This window comes from Bombina bombina, chromosome 11 (assembly GCF_027579735.1).
Source record: "Bombina bombina isolate aBomBom1 chromosome 11, aBomBom1.pri, whole genome shotgun sequence".
NCBI classification, from domain to species: domain Eukaryota; kingdom Metazoa; phylum Chordata; class Amphibia; order Anura; family Bombinatoridae; genus Bombina; species Bombina bombina.
In genome coordinates, this window is record NC_069509.1 from 76,702,853 (window position 1) to 76,725,383 (window position 22,531).

At 38.0% G+C, this 22,531-nt stretch overlaps 1 protein-coding gene across 1 annotated transcript in view; it reads right to left on the reverse strand.

The window, feature by feature from the left end:
* Positions 1-21,921, reverse strand: part of MYO15A (myosin XVA) — a 628,913-nt gene extending 606,992 nt beyond the window's left edge. The window contains 2 exon segments of the mRNA XM_053694925.1: positions 11,805-11,879; positions 21,820-21,921. Coding sequence (XP_053550900.1) covers positions 11,805-11,879; positions 21,820-21,902 — 158 coding nt within the window. The 5' untranslated portion in view covers positions 21,903-21,921.
* Positions 21,922-22,531: the final 610 nt, after the last annotated feature.

Consider the following 22,531-nt stretch of genomic DNA (forward strand, 5'->3'; position numbering starts at 1 on the left):
GCCCTTAAAAGGGCCTTTTGCGGGGCATTGCCCCAAAGAAATCAGCTCTTTTACCTGTAAAAAAAATACAAACAACCCCCCAACAGTAAAACCCACTACCCACACAACCAACCCCCCAAATAAAAACCTACCTAAAAAACCTAAGCTCCCCATTGCCCTGAAAAGGGCATTTGGATGGATTTAGCTCTTTTACATTGCCCGAACCCTAAGCTAAAAATAAAACCCATACACTGCCATACACTGAAGGTTCCCTTTAAGGGACGTCATCCAAGATGGCATCCCTTGAATTCCCTTGGAACAGCCAATAGAATGCAAGCTCAATCCCATTGGCTGATTGGGTCAACCAATAGGATTGAAGCTCAATCATATTGGCTGATTGCATCAGCCCATAGGATTTTTTACAAATTAATTCCGATTGGCTGATAGAATTCTATCAGCCAATCAGAATTCAAGGGACGCCATCTTGGATGACATCCCTTAAAGGGAACCTTCAGTGTACGGCTGGGACCGTATGAAGAGGATGCTCCGCGCCGGATGTCTTGAAGATGGAGCCGCTCCGTGTCGGAAGGATGAAGATAGAAGATGTCGTCTGGATGAAGACTTCTGCCCGCCTGGCGGACGACTTCTTGCCGCTTGGATGAAGACTTCTCCCGGCTTCGTTGAGGACTTCTTGCCGCTTGGATGAAGACTTCTCCCAGCTGGATGAGGATGGATGTCCGGTCTTCAAAAACTGTAAGTGGATCTTCGGGGGTTAGTGTTAGGTTTTTTAAGGGTTTATTGGATGGGTTTTATTTTTAGCTTAGGGTTTGGGCAATGTAAAATAGCCAAATGCCCTTTTAAGGGCAATGCCCATCCAAATGCCCTTTTCAGGCTTAGGTTTTTTAGGTAGGTTTGTTGTGTTTTAGGTAGGTCTGTTGGGTGGTTGTTTGTATTTTTTTTCTTACAGGTAAAAGAGCTGATTTCTTTGGGGGCAATGCCCCGCAAAAGACCCTTTTAAGGGCTATTGGCAGTTTAGTGTAGGCTAGGGGTTTTGTTATTTTGGGGGCTTTTTTATTTTGATAGGGCTATTAATTCGTTTTTATTTTTGATAAAAAAAATTTATTTTGTGTCATTTAGTGTTTATTATTTTTTGTAATTTAGATAAATGTATTTTTTTAATTTAATTTATTTAATTTTAGTGTAATGTTAGGTTTTAGTGTGAGGCAGGTTAGGTTTTATTTTACAGGTAAATTTGAATTTATTTTAACTAAGTAGCCAGTAAATAGTTAATAACTATTTACTAACTAGTCTACCTAGTTAAAATAAATACAAACTTAACTGTGAAATAAAAATAAAACCTAAGATAGCTACAATGTAACTATTAGTTATATTGTAGCTAGCTTAGGGTTTATTTTACAGGTAAGTATTTATTTTTAAATAGGAATTATTTAGTTATTAAAGGGACATTATACACTATTTTTTTCTTTGCATAAATGTTTTGTAGATGATCTATTTATATAGCCCATAAAGTTTTTTTTTTTTTAAATGTATAGTTTTACTTATTTTTAAATAACATTGCTCTGATTTTCAGACTCCTAACCAAGCCCCAAAGATTTATGTGAATACCGTCAGATACCTTCTCCAGCTTGCTCCTGTTTGTGTACAGGGTCTTTTCATATGCAAAAACATAATTTATGTAAGAACTTACCTGATAAATTCATTTCTTTCATATTAGCAAGAGTCCATGAGCTAGTGACGTATGGGATATACATTCCTACCAGGAGGGGCAAAGTTTCCCAAACCTCAAAATGCCTATAAATACACCCCTCACCACACCCACAATTCAGTTTAACGAATAGCCAAGAAGTGGGGTGATAAAAAAGTGCGAAAGCATATAAAATAAGGAATTGGAATAATTGTGCTTTATACAAAAATCATAAACACCACAAAAAAAGGGCGGGCCTCATGGACTCTTGCTAATATGAAAGAAATGAATTTATCAGGTAAGTTCTTACATAAATTATGTTTTCTTTCATGTAATTAGCAAGAGTCCATGAGCTAGTGACGTATGGGATAATGATTACCCAAGATGTGGATCTTTCCACGCAAGAGTCACTAGAGAGGGAGGGATAAAATAAAGACAGCCAATTCCTGATGAAAATAATCCACACCCAAAATAAAGTTTAATGAAAAACATAAGCAGAAGATTCAAACTGAAACCGCTGCCTGAAGAACTTTTCTACCAAAAACTGCTTCAGAAGAAGAAAATACATCAAAATGGTAGAATTTAGTAAAAGTATGCAAAGAAGACCAAGTTGCTGCTTTGCAAATCTGATCAACCGAAGCTTCATTCCTAAATGCCCAGGAAGTAGAAACTGACCTAGTAGAATGAGCTGTAATCCTTTGAGGCGGAGTTTTACCCAACTCAACATAGGCAAGATGAATTAAAGATTTCAACCAAGATGCCAAAGAAATGGCAGAAGCTTTCTGGCCTTTTCTAGAACCGGAAAAGATAACAAATAAACTAGAAGTCTTTCGGAAAGACTTAGTAGCTTCAACATAATATTTCAAAGCTCTAACAACATCCAAAGAATGCAACGATTTCTCCTTAGAATTCTTAGGATTAGGACATAATGAAGGAACCACAATTTCTCTACTAATGTTGTTGGAATTCACAACTTTAGGTAAAAATTCAAAAGAAGTTCGCAACACCGCCTTATCCTGATGAAAAATCAGAAAAGGAGACTCACAAGAAAGAGCAGATAATTCAGAAACTCTTCTGGCAGAAGAGATTGCCAAAAGGAACAAAACTTTCCAAGAAAGTAATTTAATGTCCAATGAATGCATAGGTTCAAACGGAGGAGCTTGAAGAGCCCCCAGAACCAAATTCAAACTCCAAGGAGGAGAAATTGACTTAATGACAGGTTTTATACGAACCAAAGCTTGTACAAAACAATGAATATCAGGAAGATTAGCAATCTTTCTGTGAAAAAGAACAGAAAGAGCAGAGATTTGTCCTTTCAAAGAACTGGCGGATAAACCTTTATCTAAACCATCCTGAGGAAACTGTAAAATTCTCGGAATTCTAAAAGAATGCCAAGAAAAATGATGAGAAAGACACCAAGAAATATAAGTCTTCCAGACTCTATAATATATCTCTCTGGATACAGATTTACGAGCCTGTAACATAGTATTAATCACAGAGTCAGAGAAACCTCTTTGACCAAGAATCAAGCGTTCAATCTCCATACCTTTAAATTTAAGGATTTGAGATCCTGATGGAAAAAAGGACCTTGCGACAGAAGGTCTGGTCGTAGCGGAAGAGTCCACGGATGGCAAGAGGCCATCCGGACAAGATCCGCATACCTTCAGAATCTTGGAGATTACTCTTGGAAGAAGAACTAGAGGCGGAAAGATATAAGCAGGATGATGCTTCAAAGGAAGTGATAATGCATCCACTGCTTCCGCCTGAGGATCCCGGGATCTGGACAGATACCTGGGAAGTTTCTTGTTTAGATGAGACGCCATCAGATCTATTTCTGGAAGCTCCCACATTTGAACAATCTGAAGAAATACCTCTGGGTGAAGAGACCATTCGCCCGGATGCCACGTTTGGCGACTGATATAATCCGCTTCCCAATTGTCTATACCTGGGATATGAACCGCAGAGATTAGACAGGAGCTGGATTCCGCCCAAACCAGAATTCGAGATACTTCTTTCATAGCTAGAGGACTGTGAGTCCCTCCTTGATGATTGATGTATGCCACAGTTGTGACATTGTCTGTCTGAAAACAAATGAACGATTCTCTCTTCAGAAGAGGCCAAGACTGAAGAGCTCTGAAAATTGCACGGAGTTCCAAAATATTGATCGGTAATCTCACCTCCTGAGATTCCCAAACTCCTTGTGCCGTCAGAGATCCCCACACAGCTCCCCAACCTGTGAGACTTGCATCTGTTGAAATTACAGTCCAGGTCGGAAGCACAAAAGAAGCCCCCTGAATTAAACGATGGTGATCTGTCCACCACGTTAGAGAGTGTCGTACAATCGGTTTTAAAGATATTAATTGAGATATCTTTGTGTAATCCTTGCACCATTGATTCAGCATACAGAGCTGAAGAGGTTGCATGTGAAAACGAGCAAAGGGGATCGCGTCCGATGCAGCAGTCATAAGACCTAGAATTTCCATGCATAAGGCTACCGAAGGGAATGATTGTGACTGAAGGTTTCGACAAGCTGAAATCAATTTTAGACGTCTCTTGTCTGTTAAAGACAGAGTCATGGACACTGAATCTATCTGGAAACCCAGAAAGGTTACCCTTGTCTGAGGAATCAATGAACTTTTTGGTGAATTGATCCTCCAACCATGATCTTGAAGAAACAACACAAGTCGATTCGTATGAGATTCTGCTAAATGTAAAGACTGAGCAAGTACCAAGATATCGTCCAAATAAGGAAATACCACAATACCCTGTTCTCTGATTACAGACAGAAGGGCACCGAGAACCTTTGTAAAAATTCTTGGAGCTGTAGCTAGGCCAAACGGCAGAGCCACAAACTGGTAATGCTTGTCCAGAAAAGAGAATCTCAGGAACTGATAATGATCTGGATGAATCGGAATATGCAGATATGCATCCTGTAAATCTATTGTGGACATATAATGCCCTTGCTGAACAAAAGGCAAGATAGTCCTTACAGTTACCATTTTGAACGTTGGTATCCTTACATAACGATTCAATATTTTTAGATCCAGAACTGGTCGGAAGGAATTATCCTTCTTTAGTACAATGAAGAGATTTGAATAAAACCCCATCCCCTGTTCCAGAACTGGAACTGGCATAATTACTCCAGCCAACTCTAGATCTGAAACACAATTCAGAAATGCTTGAGCTTTCACTGGATTTACTGGGACACGGGAAAGAAAAAATCTCTTTGCAGGAGGTCTCATCTTGAAACCAATTCTGTACCCTTCTGAAACAATGTTCTGAATCCAAAGATTGTGAACAGAATTGATCCAAATTTCTTTGAAAAAACGTAACCTGCCCCCTACCAGCTGAGCTGGAATGAGGGCCGCACCTTCATGTGGACTTAGAAGCAGGCTTTGCCTTTCTAGAAGGCTTGGATTTATTCCAGACTGGAGATGGTTTCCAAACTGAAACTGCTCCTGAGAATGAAGGATCAGGCTTTTGTTCTTTGTTGAAACGAAAGGAACGAAAACGATTATTAGCCCTGTTTTTACCCTTAGATTTTTTATCCTGTGGTAAAAAAGTTCCTTTCCCACCAGTAACAGTTGAGATAATAGAATCCAACTGAGAACCAAATAATTTATTACCCTGGAAAGAAATGGAAAGTAGAGTTGATTTAGAAGCCATATCAGCATTCCAAGTTTTAAGCCATAAAGCTCTTCTAGCTAAAATAACTAGAGACATAAACCTGACATCAACTCTGATAATATCAAAAATGGCATCACAGATAAAATTATTAGCATGCTGAAGAAGAATAATAATATTATGAGAATCATGATCTGTTACTTGTTGCGCTAAAGTCTCCAACCAAAAAGTTGAAGCTGCAGCAACATCAGCCAATGATATAGCAGGTCTAAGAAGATTACCTGAACACAGATAAGCTTTTCTTAGAAAGGATTCAATTTTCCTAAAGGATCCTTAACCCCTTAAGGACACGGCCATTTTTCAATTTCTTTCCCTGAAGGACCAGGGCTATTTTTAAATTTCTGCGGTGTTTGTGTTTAGCTGTAATTTTCCCCTTGCTCATTTACTGTACCCACACATATTATATACCGTTTTTCTCGCCATTAAATGGACTTTCTAAAGATACCATTATTTTCATCATATCTTATCATTTACTTTAAAAAAATTATAAAATATTAGGAAAAAATTGAAAAAACACACTTTTTCTAACTTTGACCCCCACAATCTGTTACACATCTACAACCACCAAAGAACACCCATGCTAAATAGTTTCTAAATTTTGTCCTGAGTTTAGAAATACCCAATGTTTACATGTTATTTGTTTTTGCAAGTTATAGGGCCATAAATACAAGTAGCACTTTGCTATTTCCAAACCATTTTTTTTCAAAATTAGCGCTAGTTACATTGGGACACTGATATCTGTCAGGAATCCCTGATTAACCCTTGACATGTATATATTTTTTTTTAGAAGACATCCCAAAGTATTGATCTAGGTCCATTTTGGTATATTTCATGCCACCATTTCACCACCAAATGCAATCAAATAAAAAAAAATGTTCACTTTTTCCCAAATATTTTCACAAACTTTAGGTTTCTCACTGAAATTATTTACAAACAACTTGTGCAATTATGGCATAAATGGTTGTAAATGCTTCTCTGGGATCCCCTTTGTTCAAAAATAGCAGAAATATAGGACTTTGGCGTTGCTTTTTGGTAATTAGAAGGCCGCTAAATGCCACTGCGCATCACACGTGTATTATGCCCAGCAGTGAAGGGGTTAATTAGGGAGCATGTAGGGAGCATCTAGGGTTAATTTTAGCTTTAGTGTAGTGTAGTAGACAACCCCAAGTATTGATCTAGGCCCATCTTGGTATATTTCATGCTACCATTTCACCGCTAAATGCGATCAAATTAAAAAAAACGTAAAATTTTTCACAATTTTAGGTTTCTCACTGAAATTATTTACAAACAACTTTTGCAAGTATGGCATAAATGATTGTAAATGCTTCTCTGGGATCCCCTTTGTTCAGAAATAGCAGACATATATGGCTTTGGCGTTGCTTTTTGGTAATTATAAGGCCGCTAAATGCCGCTGCGCACCACACGTGTATTATGCCCAGCAGTGCAGGGGTTAATTAGGTCATTTGTAGGGAGCTTGCAGGGTTAATTTTAGCTTTAGCGTAGAGATCAGCCTCCCACCTGACACATCACACCCCAGGATCCCTCCCAAATAGCTCTCTTCCCTCCCCCATCCCACAATTGTCCCCGCCATCTTAAGTACTGACAGAAAGTCTGCCAGTACTAAAATAAAAGGTATATTTAAAATTTAAAAAAAAATTGTAAAGCATATTTACATATGCAGCTGTGTAGGATCCCCCCTTAGCCCCCAACCTCCCTGACCCCCCCCAAACAGCTCTCTAACCCTCCATCTCTACCTTACTGGGAGCCATCTTGGGTACTGGCAGCTGTCTGCCAGTATCCTGTTTGCAAATACAAATGGGTTTTTTTTTGTTTGTTTTTTTAAAAAAATCCATTTTTTCTGTAGTGTAGCTTCCCCCCCCCCCCACAGACAAATCCCCCACCCGCTCCCAGATCCCTTATATTTATTTTTGTTGGGGATTGTATCCCCCTTACTGCCAGTTTTATATAATTAATTTGCTGTAGTGTAGAGTTTCCCACCCGCTCCCTCCCCGTGCACGCGCCCACCCACCGGCCCCCGTGCGCGCGCCCAACAACCCCGCCCCCGATCCCGCCCCCCTCTCTCTTCAATTTGTCACCGATGGCCGCCCACCCGCCTCCCACGGTCAGCTCCCACCCACCAACAATTGCGGCCATCGATGCCGGTGCAGAGAGGGCCACAGAGTGGCTCTCTCTGCATCGGATGGGGGAAAAAGGTTATTGCAGGATGCCTCGATATCGAGGCATCACTGCAATAACCGTAAAGCGGCTGGAAGCGATCAGGATCGCTTCCAGCCGCTTTAATCCCCAAAGTCGTACAGGGTACGTCGCTGGTCTTTAAAGACCAGGTTGTGTGCGACGTACCCTGTACGACTCGTGTCGTTAAGGGGTTAAACGAAGTACCATCTGACGTAGGAATAGTAGTACGTTTAGCAAGGGTAGAAATAGCCCCATCAACTTTAGGGATTTTATCCCAAAATTCTAATCTGTCAGACGGCACAGGATATAATTGCTTAAAACGTTTAGAAGGAGTAAATGAATTACCCAATTTATCCCATTCTCTGGAAATTACTTCAGAAATAGCATTAGGAACAGGAAAAACTTCTGGAATAACCACAGGAGATTTAAATACCTTATCTAAATGTTTAGAATTAGTATCAAGAGGACCAGAATCCTCTATTTCTAAAGCAATTAGTACTTCTTTAAGTAAAGAACGAATAAATTCCATTTTAAATAAATATGAAGATTTATCAGCATCAATCTCTGAGACAGAATCCTCTGAACCAGAAGAGTCATCAGAATCAGAATGATGATGTTCATTTAAAAATTCATCTGTAGAGAGAGAAGTTTTAAAAGATTTTTTATGTTTACTAGAAGGAGAAATAACAGACATAGCCTTCTTGATGGATTCAGAAACAAAATCTCTTATGTTATCAGGAACATTCTGCACCTTAGATGTTGAAGGAACTGCAACAGGCAATGGTACATTACTAAAGGAAATATTATCTGCATTAACAAGTTTGTCATGACAATTAATACAAACAACAGCCGGAGGAATAGCTACCAAAAGTTTACAGCAGATACACTTAGCTTTGGTAGTTCCAGCACTAGACAGCGATTTTCCTGAAGTATCTTCTGACTCAGATGCAACGTGAGACATCTTGCAATATGTAAGAGAAAAAACAACATATAAAGCAAAATTGATCAAATTCCTTAAATGACAGTTTCAGGAATGGGAAAAAATGCCAATAAACAAGCTTCTAGTAACCAGAAGCAAAGAAAAAATGAGACTGAAATAATGAGGAGACAAAAGCGACGCCCATATTTTTTAGCGCCAAATAAGACGCCCACATTATTTGGCGCCTAAATGCTTTTTGGCGCCAAAAATGACGCCACATCCGGAACGCCGACATTTTTGGCGCAAAAGGACGTCAAAAATGACGCAACTTCCGGCGACACGTATGACGCCGGAAACAGAAAAGATTTTTTGCGCCAAAAAAGTCTGCGCCAAGAATGACGCAATAAAATTAAGCATTTTCAGCCCCCGCGAGCCTAACAGCCCACAGGGAAAAAAGAGTCAAATTTTTTAAGGTAAGAAAAAATGATTGATTCAAATGCATTATCCCAAATATGAAACTGACTGTCTGAAAATAAGGAATGTTGAACATCCTGAGTCAAGGCAAATAAATGTTTGAATACATATATTTAGAACTTTATAAATAAAGTGCCCAACCATAGCTTAGAGTGTCACAGAAAATAAGATTTACTTACCCCAGGACACTCATCTACATGTTTGTAGAAAGCCAAACCAGTACTGAAACGAAAATCAGTAGAGGTAATGGTATATAAATAAGAGTATATCGTCGATCTGAAAAGGGAGGTAAGAGATGAATCTCTACGACCGATAACAGAGAACCTATGAAATAGACCCCGTAGAAGGAGATCACTGCATTCAAATAGGCAATACTCTCCTCACATCCCTCTGACATTCACTGCACGCTGAGAGGAAAACCGGGCTCCAACTTGCTGCGGAGCGCATATCAACGTAGAATCTAGCACAAACTTACTTCACCACCTCCATCGGAGGCAAAGTTTGTAAAACTGAATTGTGGGTGTGGTGAGGGGTGTATTTATAGGCATTTTGAGGTTTGGGAAACTTTGCCCCTCCTGGTAGGAATGTATATCCCATACGTCACTAGCTCATGGACTCTTGCTAATTACATGAAAGAAAGAAGGGGGAGGGGGGAGGGTCTTATTTCCCACTTGCAGTGGGCTTTCCAGCTACCTTTTCAACAAAGCTAAACTGAGAGCTTCCAAGTAAGTTTTTAAACAGTTTTATACTGGATTTTTATATCAGTATTTGTGCATCTTATTCTTTATAGTAGTGTCTATTACATGCAGTTACATGAAAATGAGTGTATACTGTCCCTTTAATAGTAAGTTTTATTTAGAATTATTTTAATTATATTAAAGTTAGGGGTTTTAGGGTTATGTTAGGGTTAGGGTTAGACTTAGGGTTAGGTTTAGGGGTCAATAAATGTATTTAGTGTTAGTGATGTGGGAGGCCAGAGGTTTAGGGGTTAATAACTTTAGTATAGTGGCGGCGACGTTGGGGGTGGCAGATTAGAGGTTAATAAGTGTAGGTAGGTGTCGACGACATTGGGGGCGGCAGATATGGGGTTGATACATTTATGTAGGTGGCGGCGACGTTGGGGGTGGGAGATTAGGGGTTAATACATTTATGTAGGTGTCGGCGATGTCGGGGGCAGCAGATTAGGGGTGTTTAGACGTGGGGTTTATTTTATGGTGTTAGGTTTAAACATACATTTTGTTTCCCCATAGACATCAAGGGGGCTGCGTTACGGAGCTTTACGCTCCGTCATTGCAGGTGTTAGGCTTTTTTTTAGCCGGCTCTCCCCATTGATGTCTATGGGGAAATCTTGCACGAGCACGTAACAGCAGCTCAAAGCAGCGCTGGTATTTGTGTGCGGTATGGAGCTCAACGCAGCCATATCACCCACAAACGCCGGGTTTTTGCAAACCTGTAATAGCAGTGCTATTAAAGGTGAGCGGTGACAATAACTTGCAAGTTATTACCGAGCCACTCATAACGCAAAACTCGTAATCTGGCCGAATGTTAAAAAGTACTTTTAATTTACGCGTAGTGCAAAATTAATTTGCAGCTATGCTTGTAACAATATTAGTAACTTTGTTATGCATGTATAATGTTCCAGACACATGCGCTTTCCTAAGCCAACCTCAGTAGGCTCTAACTCAACAGAACTAAATTTCAACAAACACCAATTTGATACTTAAAATAAAATGTACAAATATTTCCATGTATACAGAAAAAATTCATATACACATGTCCCAACATAGCAACGTGCTTGCTTGATAGCCAATGTGCCTGATGGGGCGATTCAGGACCCAGAAGCAATTGGCAACTGTCTATCCTGTATGGAGGGCGGAAAATTGAATGGTGGCTTTTAAACCCACTTGAAAATTTGGGATTATAGGCTTTGACTTATTATCCATCCCCTTTAAAGGGGCCCAACTTTAACTGGTGAGTGCTACTAGTAGGTGCCAAAACAATCTAAATTCCTCTGCCTTACATCCTTGTCTGTTACTGTAAGAACACCCCGTGCCATAGGATACCTCTTGACAGCATGGCCTTAGCCCATAAACATGTTTCTGAAGCTCACCCTGAAGAGGCCAAAAAAGACATAAGCAAAGTTAAAAGTGATCAGGGGGGCTTGAATTTTCTGTTAGTTGAAAAATGGCAGCAGAGATCACTAGTCCCAAAGACTTCTGGGCAATGTCTTCCTGACTCCAGGTATCATGAACCAAAGTGCCCAATCATCATAAATACTTAGTAACAAGGGGCCGGGTGATCTAAAGTATTGTTTCTCATCCATGTTCCTCAAATACTCTCAACAGGCCAGGTTTTCATTATATTTGAACCAATGCACAGGTGAAATAATCAACTGATGAGTGAGAGCAGGTTAGTAACCATGGTTACTAATCAGCTGATTACTTAACCTGTGCACTGGTTCAGCTATAATGAAAACCTGGCCTGTTAGGGGTACTTGATGAATCTGCTCTGGTGAGATTGTCTAAGAAGTCTCATCAGTACTGCAAGGTCCCTCAATGAATTCTAGAAAAGAACATTTTAGCTTGTGAGCCATTTATCTCACCATGTAGGTTCTGGATGTGGAGAGACATATAAATAGCAATATAATACTAAAAAGAACCAACAAAGATTGTGCGTCATTTCTCTCCATGCCGTCAAGTTTTTGAACATCAGGCCCAAGATCATGAGAGAAATATAAAATAAAGCATTTTTATATACAGCAACAAGAATACATAAATACAAAGCATTTGTCAATAACAATAAAATATTTTATAAAAAAATAAATATTATCCAGAAATTGGTACTTACCTAATAATAATACACTGGTTGTGTTTGGCATCCATCAGTTTGGTGTATGCTACATTTGCAATGGCGAAAAGGTGCCTGTAAGAGGAAGGTGCACTGTAAATGTGTGTAGTAATGGTCACTTCCCATAATAACTGAGCACCGTTAGAACATCACATGGTGTATCACATGCAAAGATAATGTGTGAAAGGGTCCTGGAATCGATCTGAATTTACAAAATGTTTATGCAATTTGTCCAAGCCAATTGATCAAATTGCATGCTTCACTCTCCCCAGAATTTCTCCTTCATTCCAATTCATTAAAATTCCTGGGCCTTGCTTGGATTTTTGTAGAGCTACCAGAAGCTTTTCAACTGTATTTCTGACCCGATTTCCCCTCCTATATGAAACATAGGACAGAGGAATTCCATTTCATCAGAAAATTTGTGCTAAATCATGTGTCCAACTCCAGTCCCTGAGGGCCACACCCAGGCAAGGACTTATTTAGCTGAGGAATAATCAAGTTGACTGAACATGATATACTCACTTATACACTAATAGGATATTCAAAAACCCTGGCATAACACTGAGCATTTCATATCTCACTATTTTGTTTCACTTGTGCTACAAATCAATATCTTTCCACTCTGTTTTATGATTCTATTTGACTGGTTGGTACTCAAACTGATTTAAGCACCACAGTCATTAAGGGGACATCAAACACTAAATAAATGCTAGAGGTCATGTATCCATAGTAAAGATTAGCCTGAAAGTATTATCTTATTGTCTTTTTGAAATTATATTAGTTGCGTTGAAGATATAAATGTAAAGTTTTAGAGTGTGATGATATAAAACGATATAGACGAGATTAAACAAAAATTATCCTCCAGCATTGCAAGATCCCTAGTAAAGGTATAAAAAGGCAGATTTTGCTGCTTTTCTCCAAAGGGACGTTCCCTGCATTTCTGTATGAGGAGAGGCAAGTACAGAGGCAATATAGTACTGCATGACATGAGTGTTCAACTGCATTTATATGCTGTGCTTTGTATTTTATTTTACTTTACACTTTAGATTGTTTTATTACATTTAAACTTTGTACTTTCTATTTCTATTTTATTTTGTATACAGCAGTGTATTTAGGATTGGGATTTTAGAAAATTCTGATTATGCATTAACGGTTTTTGTGTAACTTTAACAAATTTGGCTCATACTTTGTGTATGTATGTGTATCTTTTACAAATTACATTGCACTTTATATTTATTCTATTTAAAATAAAAATGAAAAATTGACAGCTTCAGTTTCCCAGAAAGCTTCATTACTTTCTATGGCCCAATAAATAAACATTCTCTAGTTTGGAGAGAAATATTAATGCAGACTTCACAAGAGATAAACTTACTCAATTCTATAAGAAAGGGGTTCAAACTAATATTATTTCACTACAATTAAACTTGCTTTTGTCTAATGCCTGTCACTATGCAGGCCCGATCGCCGGGGTAGGAACAGGTGGGAGCCCCCAGATCTCCCTCAAGGTGGGAGAGTGCTAGTGACGGCTCTGAGCCGTCATTAGCACCAGAGTGGGAAACTCTGTGACGGCTCAGAGCCGTCATTAGCACTCAAGGGGTTAAAAAAAGCTAAATTTTCCTCAGATAATCTCACTAGACCTGAGAGCTTTAGGGAATCAGGCCCTTAGTCTCATCTTAAAGGATCATTATTTCATAATCAAAAGTGCATAATAAAAAGACAATGCAATAGCACTTACACTGAATTGTAAATGAACATATATTTTTTTTTCAGATTTTTTTTCTAATTTGCCAGCCCCCTGAATCATGTGACAGCAATCAGCCAATCACATATTCATATTAGTATACATTGTAAACTCTTGCACATGCTCAGTAGTAGCTGGTTCCTCAGAAAGTGTATTTATAAAAAGACTGTGCACAATTTGATAATTGAAGTAAATTGGAAAGTATCTATGCAGGCTCTACCTAAATTTTGACTTTAGTTTCCCTTTAAATATTTTCTCGCTTTTCTTTTTCTCTATCAGCTTTTTCTCTTTTTTTGCTACCCGTCCCCTCTTCTTGTTCCTTTCTCTCTCTTTTTCTCTACTTCTCTTTTATATTCTTGTTTCAAAAGCTTTCATATTGACATCACTTTTCTGTTGCGGCTTCTCTTTAGGCCATTTTGTCCTGTTCAATATTTCCAAAATAGTATTTTGTATTTCTGTGTAATAAATGGTTTTACGCCCTTTTCTTTTTTTTCCTTGCATTTTGTTAAATTATTCAACAAAGATTGGATAAAAAAATAAATTAATAAATATTACCAAAATACAACTAGAAACTGGCATAGCATTTACCTAATTTATATATGAGCTACCTCAAACAAATCTTATATATATATAACTCCAATCGCACGTGTTCCAGCACTCCAACTTTGGTGATTTTATACAGAACCTGGGTGCAATCCTCTATGGACATGTAGATACGAACTCAAAAAGGGAGGGCACTCTCAGGATTTATGTAAATTGCATAACAGCAAATAGAATATCATTTATTTTTCATAGCGATAACATAGAAAGGTCATAAGTCAACTTATTACCTTTCTATGTTATCGCTATGAAAAATAAATGATATTCTATTTGCTGTTATGCAATTTACATAAATCCTGAGAGTGCCCTCCCTTTTTGAGTTTGTATATATATATACAGGGAGTGCAGAATTATTAGGCAAGTTGTATTTTTGAGGATTAATTTTATTATTGAACAACAACCATGTTCTTAATGAACACAAAAAACTCATTAATATCAAAGCTGAATAGTTTTGGAAGTAGTTTTTAGTTTGTTTTTAGTTATAGCTATTTTAGGGGGATATCTGTGTGTGCAGGTGACTATTACTGTGCATAATTATTAGGCAACTTAACAAAAAACAAATATATACCCATTTCAATTATTTATTTTTACCAGTGAAACCAATATAACATCTCAACATTCACAAATATACATTTCTGACATTCAAAAACAAAACAAAAACAAATCAGTGACCAATATAGCCACCTTTCTTTGCAAGGACACTCAAAAGCCTGCCATCCATGGATTCTGTCAGTGTTTTGATCTGTTCACCATCAACATTGCATGCAGCAGCAACCACAGCCTCCCAGACACTGTTCAGAGAGGTGTACTGTTTTCCCTCCTTGTAAATCTCACATTTGATGATGGACCACAGGTTCTCAATGGGGTTCAGATCAGGTGAACAAGGAGGCCATGTCATTAGATTTTCTTCTTTTATACCCTTTCTTGCCAGCCACGCTGTGGAGTACTTGGACGCGTGTGATGGAGCATTGTCCTGCATGAAAATCATGTTTTTGAAGGATGCAGACTTCTTCCTGTACCACTGCTTGAAGAAGGTGTCTTCCAGAAACTGGCAGTAGGACTGGGAGTTGAGCTTGACTCCATCCTCAACCCGAAAAGGCCCCACAAGCTCATCTTTGATGATACCAGCCCAAACCAGTACTCCACCTCCACCTTGCTGGCGTCTGAGTCGGACTGGAGCTCTCTGCCCTTTACCAATCCAGCCACGGGCCCATCCATCTGGCCCATCAAGACTCACTCTCATTTCATCAGTCCATAAAACATTAGAAAAATCAGTCTTGAGATATTTCTTGGCCCAGTCTTGACGTTTCAGCTTGTGTGTCTTGTTCAGTGGTGGTCGTCTTTCAGCCTTTCTTACCTTGGCCATGTCTCTGAGTATTGCACACCTTGTGCTTTTGGGCACTCCAGTGATGTTGCAGATCTGAAATATGGCCAAACTGGTGGCAAGGGGCATCTTGGCAGCTGCACGCTTGACTTTTCTCAGTTCATGGGCAGTTATTTTGCGCCTTGGTTTTTCCACACGCTTCTTGCGACCCTGTTGACTATTTTGAATGAAACGCTTGATTGTTCGATGATCACGCTTCAGAAGCTTTGCAATTTTAAGAGTGCTGCATCCCTCTGCAAGATATCTCACTATTTTTGACTTTTCTGAGCCTGTCAAGTCCTTCTTTTGACTGGTAGTGAGAAAGATGAGGCGCTGGAGAATTGACCCTGCTAGACTAATGTATTCCCCTCTAAGAAAACAGTGGTTGATATGTAGTGAATGTAGTCCAGCGCTAGATTAGCACGGGTAGAGTATTTAGTTAAATTCTATAATTTGAATATATTGTATTTTGTGATTGGATAAATGTTTAATGTATGTACTGCAATGTTGTTATTATATATTTATTGTAGGTAATCCTAAGTATTTATCAACATTCAGTTAATAAAAAGATATAAACAGGTATATACAACTGATATATATAAACTTGTTGTCTAATGTGAGCTTCTTATCTATATATAAAAACTAATAAAACATTTGTATAATTAGACAGAAATTTAATAACTTGTTAAAAGCATACATAAAATAAAAAGGGACATCTCCCTTATAACATCGATTTCATCAGAGAAAACAATTGAATAACTGTAGTATATATTTCCGCTATTTGATAATCAGGTACCTGTTATATATTGTAACAAATGATAATGTCCAGAAGTTGGATTAAAAAAACTTAAAGATCACACCCTACACAGGGGCTTTCTATCTTTTACATACCAATTACTTACGCAGCCAAGCAGCACATCTCTCCCCTCGTACACGCAAAAGTGGGAAACAGAGATAGGCATTACACAAACCCCTAAGGAATGGCAAAAAATCTTCTCTTGCATGACAAAATCCTCCTCATCCATTTATGTAATGGAAATGAATGTTAAGTTACTATATAGATGGTACTATACACCTCACCGACTTCACAACATTTTTCCTACACACTCACCAGAGTGTTGGAGAGGTTGCCACAACGTTGGCACTCCCACACACATCTTGTGGACGTGCCCAACAGCCCAAACATACTGGGAAGCTATCAGAGTCGAATTCGAAAAAGTTCTATCTCTATGTCTCAGGCTCGACATCTGGTTTTTCATCTTTAATAAATTTACCAAAATAACTTGCAAACTCCGACTAGCCCTACTGACCATCATGACAAACTCAGCAAAACGACTAATTCCCAAAAACTGGAAATGCAATACACTTCCATCTATCCAGGTCTGGAGAGAAACAACCACCCAATCTCTTCAACTAGAAAAATATCGCTTTACTCGTAACAAACAAGTAGCCGACTATGACTCGATATATTTTTTGTGGGAGGAATATCTCAATAAGACAACCCCCACACCCAAAACCACCACCCGAACATCCACTTCTTAAATGCATATTCACTGACTACCCTTAGCTGACAAGCCAGATGCCTTCTCCTATTACTCTGACTTGAACAGAAGGTCATTTCAAGAGCCTGATAATCACTGACACAACAATTTACGTCTCTGCAGGAATCATGTACATATGAATATACATTTATACATCCATTTGAATTGTTCACTGTATTTTCTCATTCACTTAATTGAATTGTTTCTTTTTTTTTTTTCTTCCCTAGTTTAAATAACTTACCTATGCAATCTAAATTTGCCTATTGAACGATAAATATATCTACAACTCTTATATGTCGAAACACTGTGTCATGTATATGGAATCATTGTAACCACATTGTTGCATATGTAACTGTTTTAATTCTGCGTTGTACGCAGTCATTTTATGTTCAATAAAGCTTTTTAAAAAAAAAACAAAAAAAACTTAAAGATCTAAACGAGATGACCTCCCCGCTATTGTGGCGGGTGTGTGTTACCGGTCCGTTAGTGAGAGACTGGTATTTAAAAATATGTCATGTGACTTTTGCTACGTCACACTTGTGATCGCAGCTGTTTCAATATAGTTGTAATGTAACCAGTGATCCTTGATATTCTGTCAAGCGCTTATTATGTTGCAATTTTTTTTTTAAACTTTAATCTGTATGTGTATCCGTGTGTAATTAGGGAGTCTTGGGGGAGATTGCAACTTACGCTGGTCTCTTGGCACACCTGATTTCTCTTTTAGTGTGGTCTTTGCGGTCACATTCAGTGACTTGGATGTTAAACTTTGCGGTCACGTGCAGTGACTATAATGCAATCCTCGCAGTGTGGACTTGGCGGTCACTTGTAGTGACTGTAATGAGGTCTTTGCGGTCACGGAGGTGACTAGTGGTGGGGTCTTTGCGGTCACAAGTGGTGACTAGGAGTAGAATCTTTACCAGACATCAGTGATGTTATACAGCAAGGTCTTTGCGGTCACAGATTGTGACTTGCATGTATTAACTTGCGGTTATATCTTTGCGGTCACAGATTGTGACTTAAAAGTGGTCGTTGCGGTCACTAACAGTGGTGACTTAGAGGAAATCTTTGCGGTCACTAGTAGTGACTAACAGAATGATCTGTATCGTTGGAGATCAAAGTAAAACTTGGCAATCTCTCTGTGCAACTTAGTAGAGCTGATTATAAACAAATGCAGGTTGTAGCAACATCCAGCTGCAATGTTGCAGGAGGTAATCAGCAAAGGAGGTCTTGTAGTAGTTGTCTTTACTGAACCAACAAAGGAATGTGGTGGGAATTGAACTCGTGACCTTTAGGGTTAGAGAGGGAGATCTTAACCATTAGGCTATGTATATCTCACTTTCTGTGTAGTGGACCTGTCAAGTCCTTCTTTTGAAGCATTTTGCCAAAGGAAAGGAAGTTGCCTAATAATTATGCACACCTGATATAGGGTGTTGATGTCATTAGACCACACCCCTTCTCATTACAGAGATGCACATCACCTAATATGCTTAATTGGTAGTAGGCTTTCGAGCCTATATTGCTTGGAGTAAGACAACATGCATAAAGAGGATGATGTGGTCAAAATACTAATTTGCCTAATAATTCTGCACTCCCTGTATATATATATATATATATATACAGTATATATTGGTCTAAAAATTCCAGCCCTAAGCTACTAGCCAGCCCAAAATGTTACTCGCTACTTTTGATCCCACCCACTACCCCACCCCTTTTAGCCAATGAGAAAAACCTTATTGTACAGTACATGTTGATGTTTTTTTTTATTTTTTATTATTAAATATTATTTATTTTAGTGAAATACCAAAAAAAAATAGTTATACAAATACGAGACAGGTCATTTTAATCCACAAAACATAGTATTCAGAGTCCAAGATGAAGCGTCTCAAAAAGGTAAGTTGAGGTGATGGTATTTCTGTTTTTTGTAGTTTCCTTAACTTTGCAATCTTGCATTGTTGAGGAGTGTTTAGAGTACTTAGGGTACCATGAAGATTAGGTACCATTCTACGAGTAAACAGTAGTAAATGGTTACAAATTACATATGAAACAATGTATATTAGTCTAGTATAACTATAAGGGGATTGATTTACTTTGCAACAAGAAGTTGTGTTAACTGAGGTCTTGGGAAATCAATATAATTTAGGAGTTGGTATGCCTCAGGATACTCAGGAAAGAATGGGGGGGGAGGAGAGAGGGAGGAAAGAGAGAATAGATGAGAGAGAGAAAAAAAACACAAAGGTAGGAGAGGGCAGGTGGAGATGTAAGTGGGAGTTTAATAGCTAGGGAGTAGGATTCAAGGAATCCCAGGGTTCTCAGATCGCACAATGCAGATCTAAGAATCCTCTATTGAGAAATACTGCCTCTTCCATGTTTCTAATATATAGCAAGATTTCTTTGACTTTGAGAGGGCTGCCTGTTGTTTCCAGTGCCTAGCTATAGATAGCTTGGTCACCATCATAATAAAGATGTAGAGATATTTATGTGATTTAGGTCATTTGGGGAGTTGTAGATGCAACAAGAGCATTTCCGGGAAATTCCCAGCCGGAAGTCTCAATTGGGTACAAAGGTCAAGGACTTCACGCCATAAATGTTGGATTGTGGCGCCGGGAGTCTCAATTGGGAGCAAAGGTCAAGGACTTCACGCCATAAATTTTGGATTGTGGGGCAGGGAGTGTTAAAAATGAATGTGAGGTCATAGCAGACCTAGAATTTTTTTTATAATTATCATCTCTCATCTATCTTTCTACACTACCTCCTCTCTTCAATCTCTCTTTTTACCCCCTCCCTTGTCTCTCAGGCCATATCTTCTCTTTACACTCTCTCTTCTCTCTTAAATCTCTTGACTCTTTTATCTCTCCACTCTTTCTTAACGCTATCTTTTTCTCCACTTTCACTTTTCCTCTCCAATCTCTCTCTGCCCCTGTTTATCCTCTCAGAACTAGTCTAAGCACTAATGAGGTCCCTATAGCCCTAGAGGAATAACATATCCTTGCCCTTTTTATGGATATATAATAACCCTTTAGATAATATTTGTAGGCATTCACTCACAAACTTTCACTCGCCATTGTTAAATTTACACTCATGAATTCTGTTTATCAGCCAGTAAAAAAAATTAGGCCTTAATATTGTTTAAAATGATAAATAATCCCTTTATTACCCATTCCCTATTTTTGCATAACCAACAATGTTATATTAATAATACATTTTACCTCTGTGATTACCTTATATCTAAGCCTCTGCAGACTGCCCCCTTATTTCAGTTCGTTCGATAGACTTCAGATTCAGATAGAGCACACAATTTTAAACAACTTTCCAATTCACTTCAATTGTGAAACTGTGCACATTTTTCATCTGCACCCTTTCTGAGACACCAGCTCCTACTGAGCATGCGCAAGATTTCACAGTGTACACATATGCATTTTGTGATTGGCTAATGGCTGCCACATGATGCAGAGGTAAGAAAAATAGAACAAACTTTGAAATTTGTCAGAAAAAATCTACTATTCATTTGAAATTATTTTGCATTGTCTTTTTTAGTAAGCATTTGTTGATTATGCAATTCTATTGTATTTAAAGGGACACTCAAGTCAAAACAAACATGCTGTTTTAAAACACTTTCCAATTTACTTCCATTATCAAATATTGCACAGTCTTTTTATATGCACACTTTCTGGGGAACAAGATCCTACTGAGCTCACAGGGTATATTTATACTAATTCAGAGTAAGAGTTATTGCCTTGTCTTTTTATTATTCACTTTTTAAAGGGATAGTCTAGTCAAAATTAAACTTTCATGATATAAATAGAGCAGGCAATTTTAAGCAACATTCTAATTTACTCCTATCATAATTTTTTCTTCATTCTCTTGGTATCTTTATTTGAAAAAGCAAAAATGTAAGCTTAGGAGCCGGCTCATTTTTGGTTCAGCACCTGGGTAGCACTTGCTGATTGGTTTCTAAATGTAGTGACCAGGGGAATGCTGAACCAAAAATGGGCCGGCTCTTAAGTTTACATTCCAGCTTTTTCAAATAAAGACACCAAGAGAATGAAGAACAATTGATAATAGGAGTAAATTAGAAATGTACTTAAAATTGCATGCTCTATCTAAATCATGAAAGTTTAATTTTAACTAGACTATCCCTTTAATTATGCAATCCTACTGCATTGAGTGGTCCTTTAACTTAACATTTTGTGATACATTCTAGTCAAAATATAAATGCACATAGTTGAATTACATCTCTGAATAGAAACCTATTTGCAATATACATGTACTGGCAAAAATGCTTCTAGTAAAAGTTATCACTATTTTAGTGTTAGCATTTTTATTTGCACGTGCACGTGAAGCATAATAATATATTCTCGGTGCACCATTATTTTAAATACTGCAGTTGCTCAGAGCATTAGTGGGGCTTGTATCATGTCAGCAATTAACAAATTGAGTATATACCAGATGATACAAGCACCTTAGGCTCTCTGAACAAGTGCTGTGTTCAAAATGCTGGTGCACAGGGCATACTTAAATACACTTTTGAAACAGCTATAACTTTTACTAGAAGCATTTTTGCTAATGCATGTATATTACAAAAATGCTTCTATTCAAAACTGAAATGTATCCATGTGGATTCCAATTTTGGCTGGAATGCCCCTTTAAGTAGTACTCTATAATATGCACTACAGATTTTTTTTTATTTTTTTGTCTCTTTAAATCTAACCTGGGCTACCTGAATATTATTATAGTCTATGTTATTAGAAGGAATTTATGACAGACACTTACGGAGGATTTTCTCCCAGGGCTTTGCCTTCATACTGTAGCACGTGGTCAGTACCATACATGTTAAGCATTCTGTACGGGTTCATGGAGAGCAGGATGCTGCCTATATATGTCTGGAGAAAATATCTGCATATTATTTACTTATTAACAACAATGCAAACAAACAGCTTATTGGAACATAAAAACTACTTTATTTAACTGTAAATTTATCTCCACTTTTATACATTACCAATGAACCTTCGTAACTGCTGGAGTGTATTATATTGTTTACAAATAGCTAATTTACCTTTATTTTGACGATTCAAATATCTGCTTTTGTTTGTTTAAAACTCTGCTTATGGTGAAAAGTATTGACTATAGAAAAGCTATGTAAACCAGCAAAGTTTGCCTGAGTACATTTCCATTAACACATAACAAATTTAAAATAACAACCTGAGCAATAAGGCTGGCATTTCCCTGTTAGTAACCCCCCTGACGCGTTTCAGTCACTAAGGACCATAGTCAGTGATATATTTATTCTCAATAACGTTCATTTTTAAAAAGATAATAACAATTTCATTGGTTAAAACAATGAAATCTTTAAAGTGAAGGTCAAGTCTGCCCCACTTGATTCCAGTATTGTCATTAACATGTATAATAAACAGCATGTTCATTCATCAAAAACTTGAAAAATAATTTGGTCCGTTTAATTTTTATATTACAATTACCGTCCGTT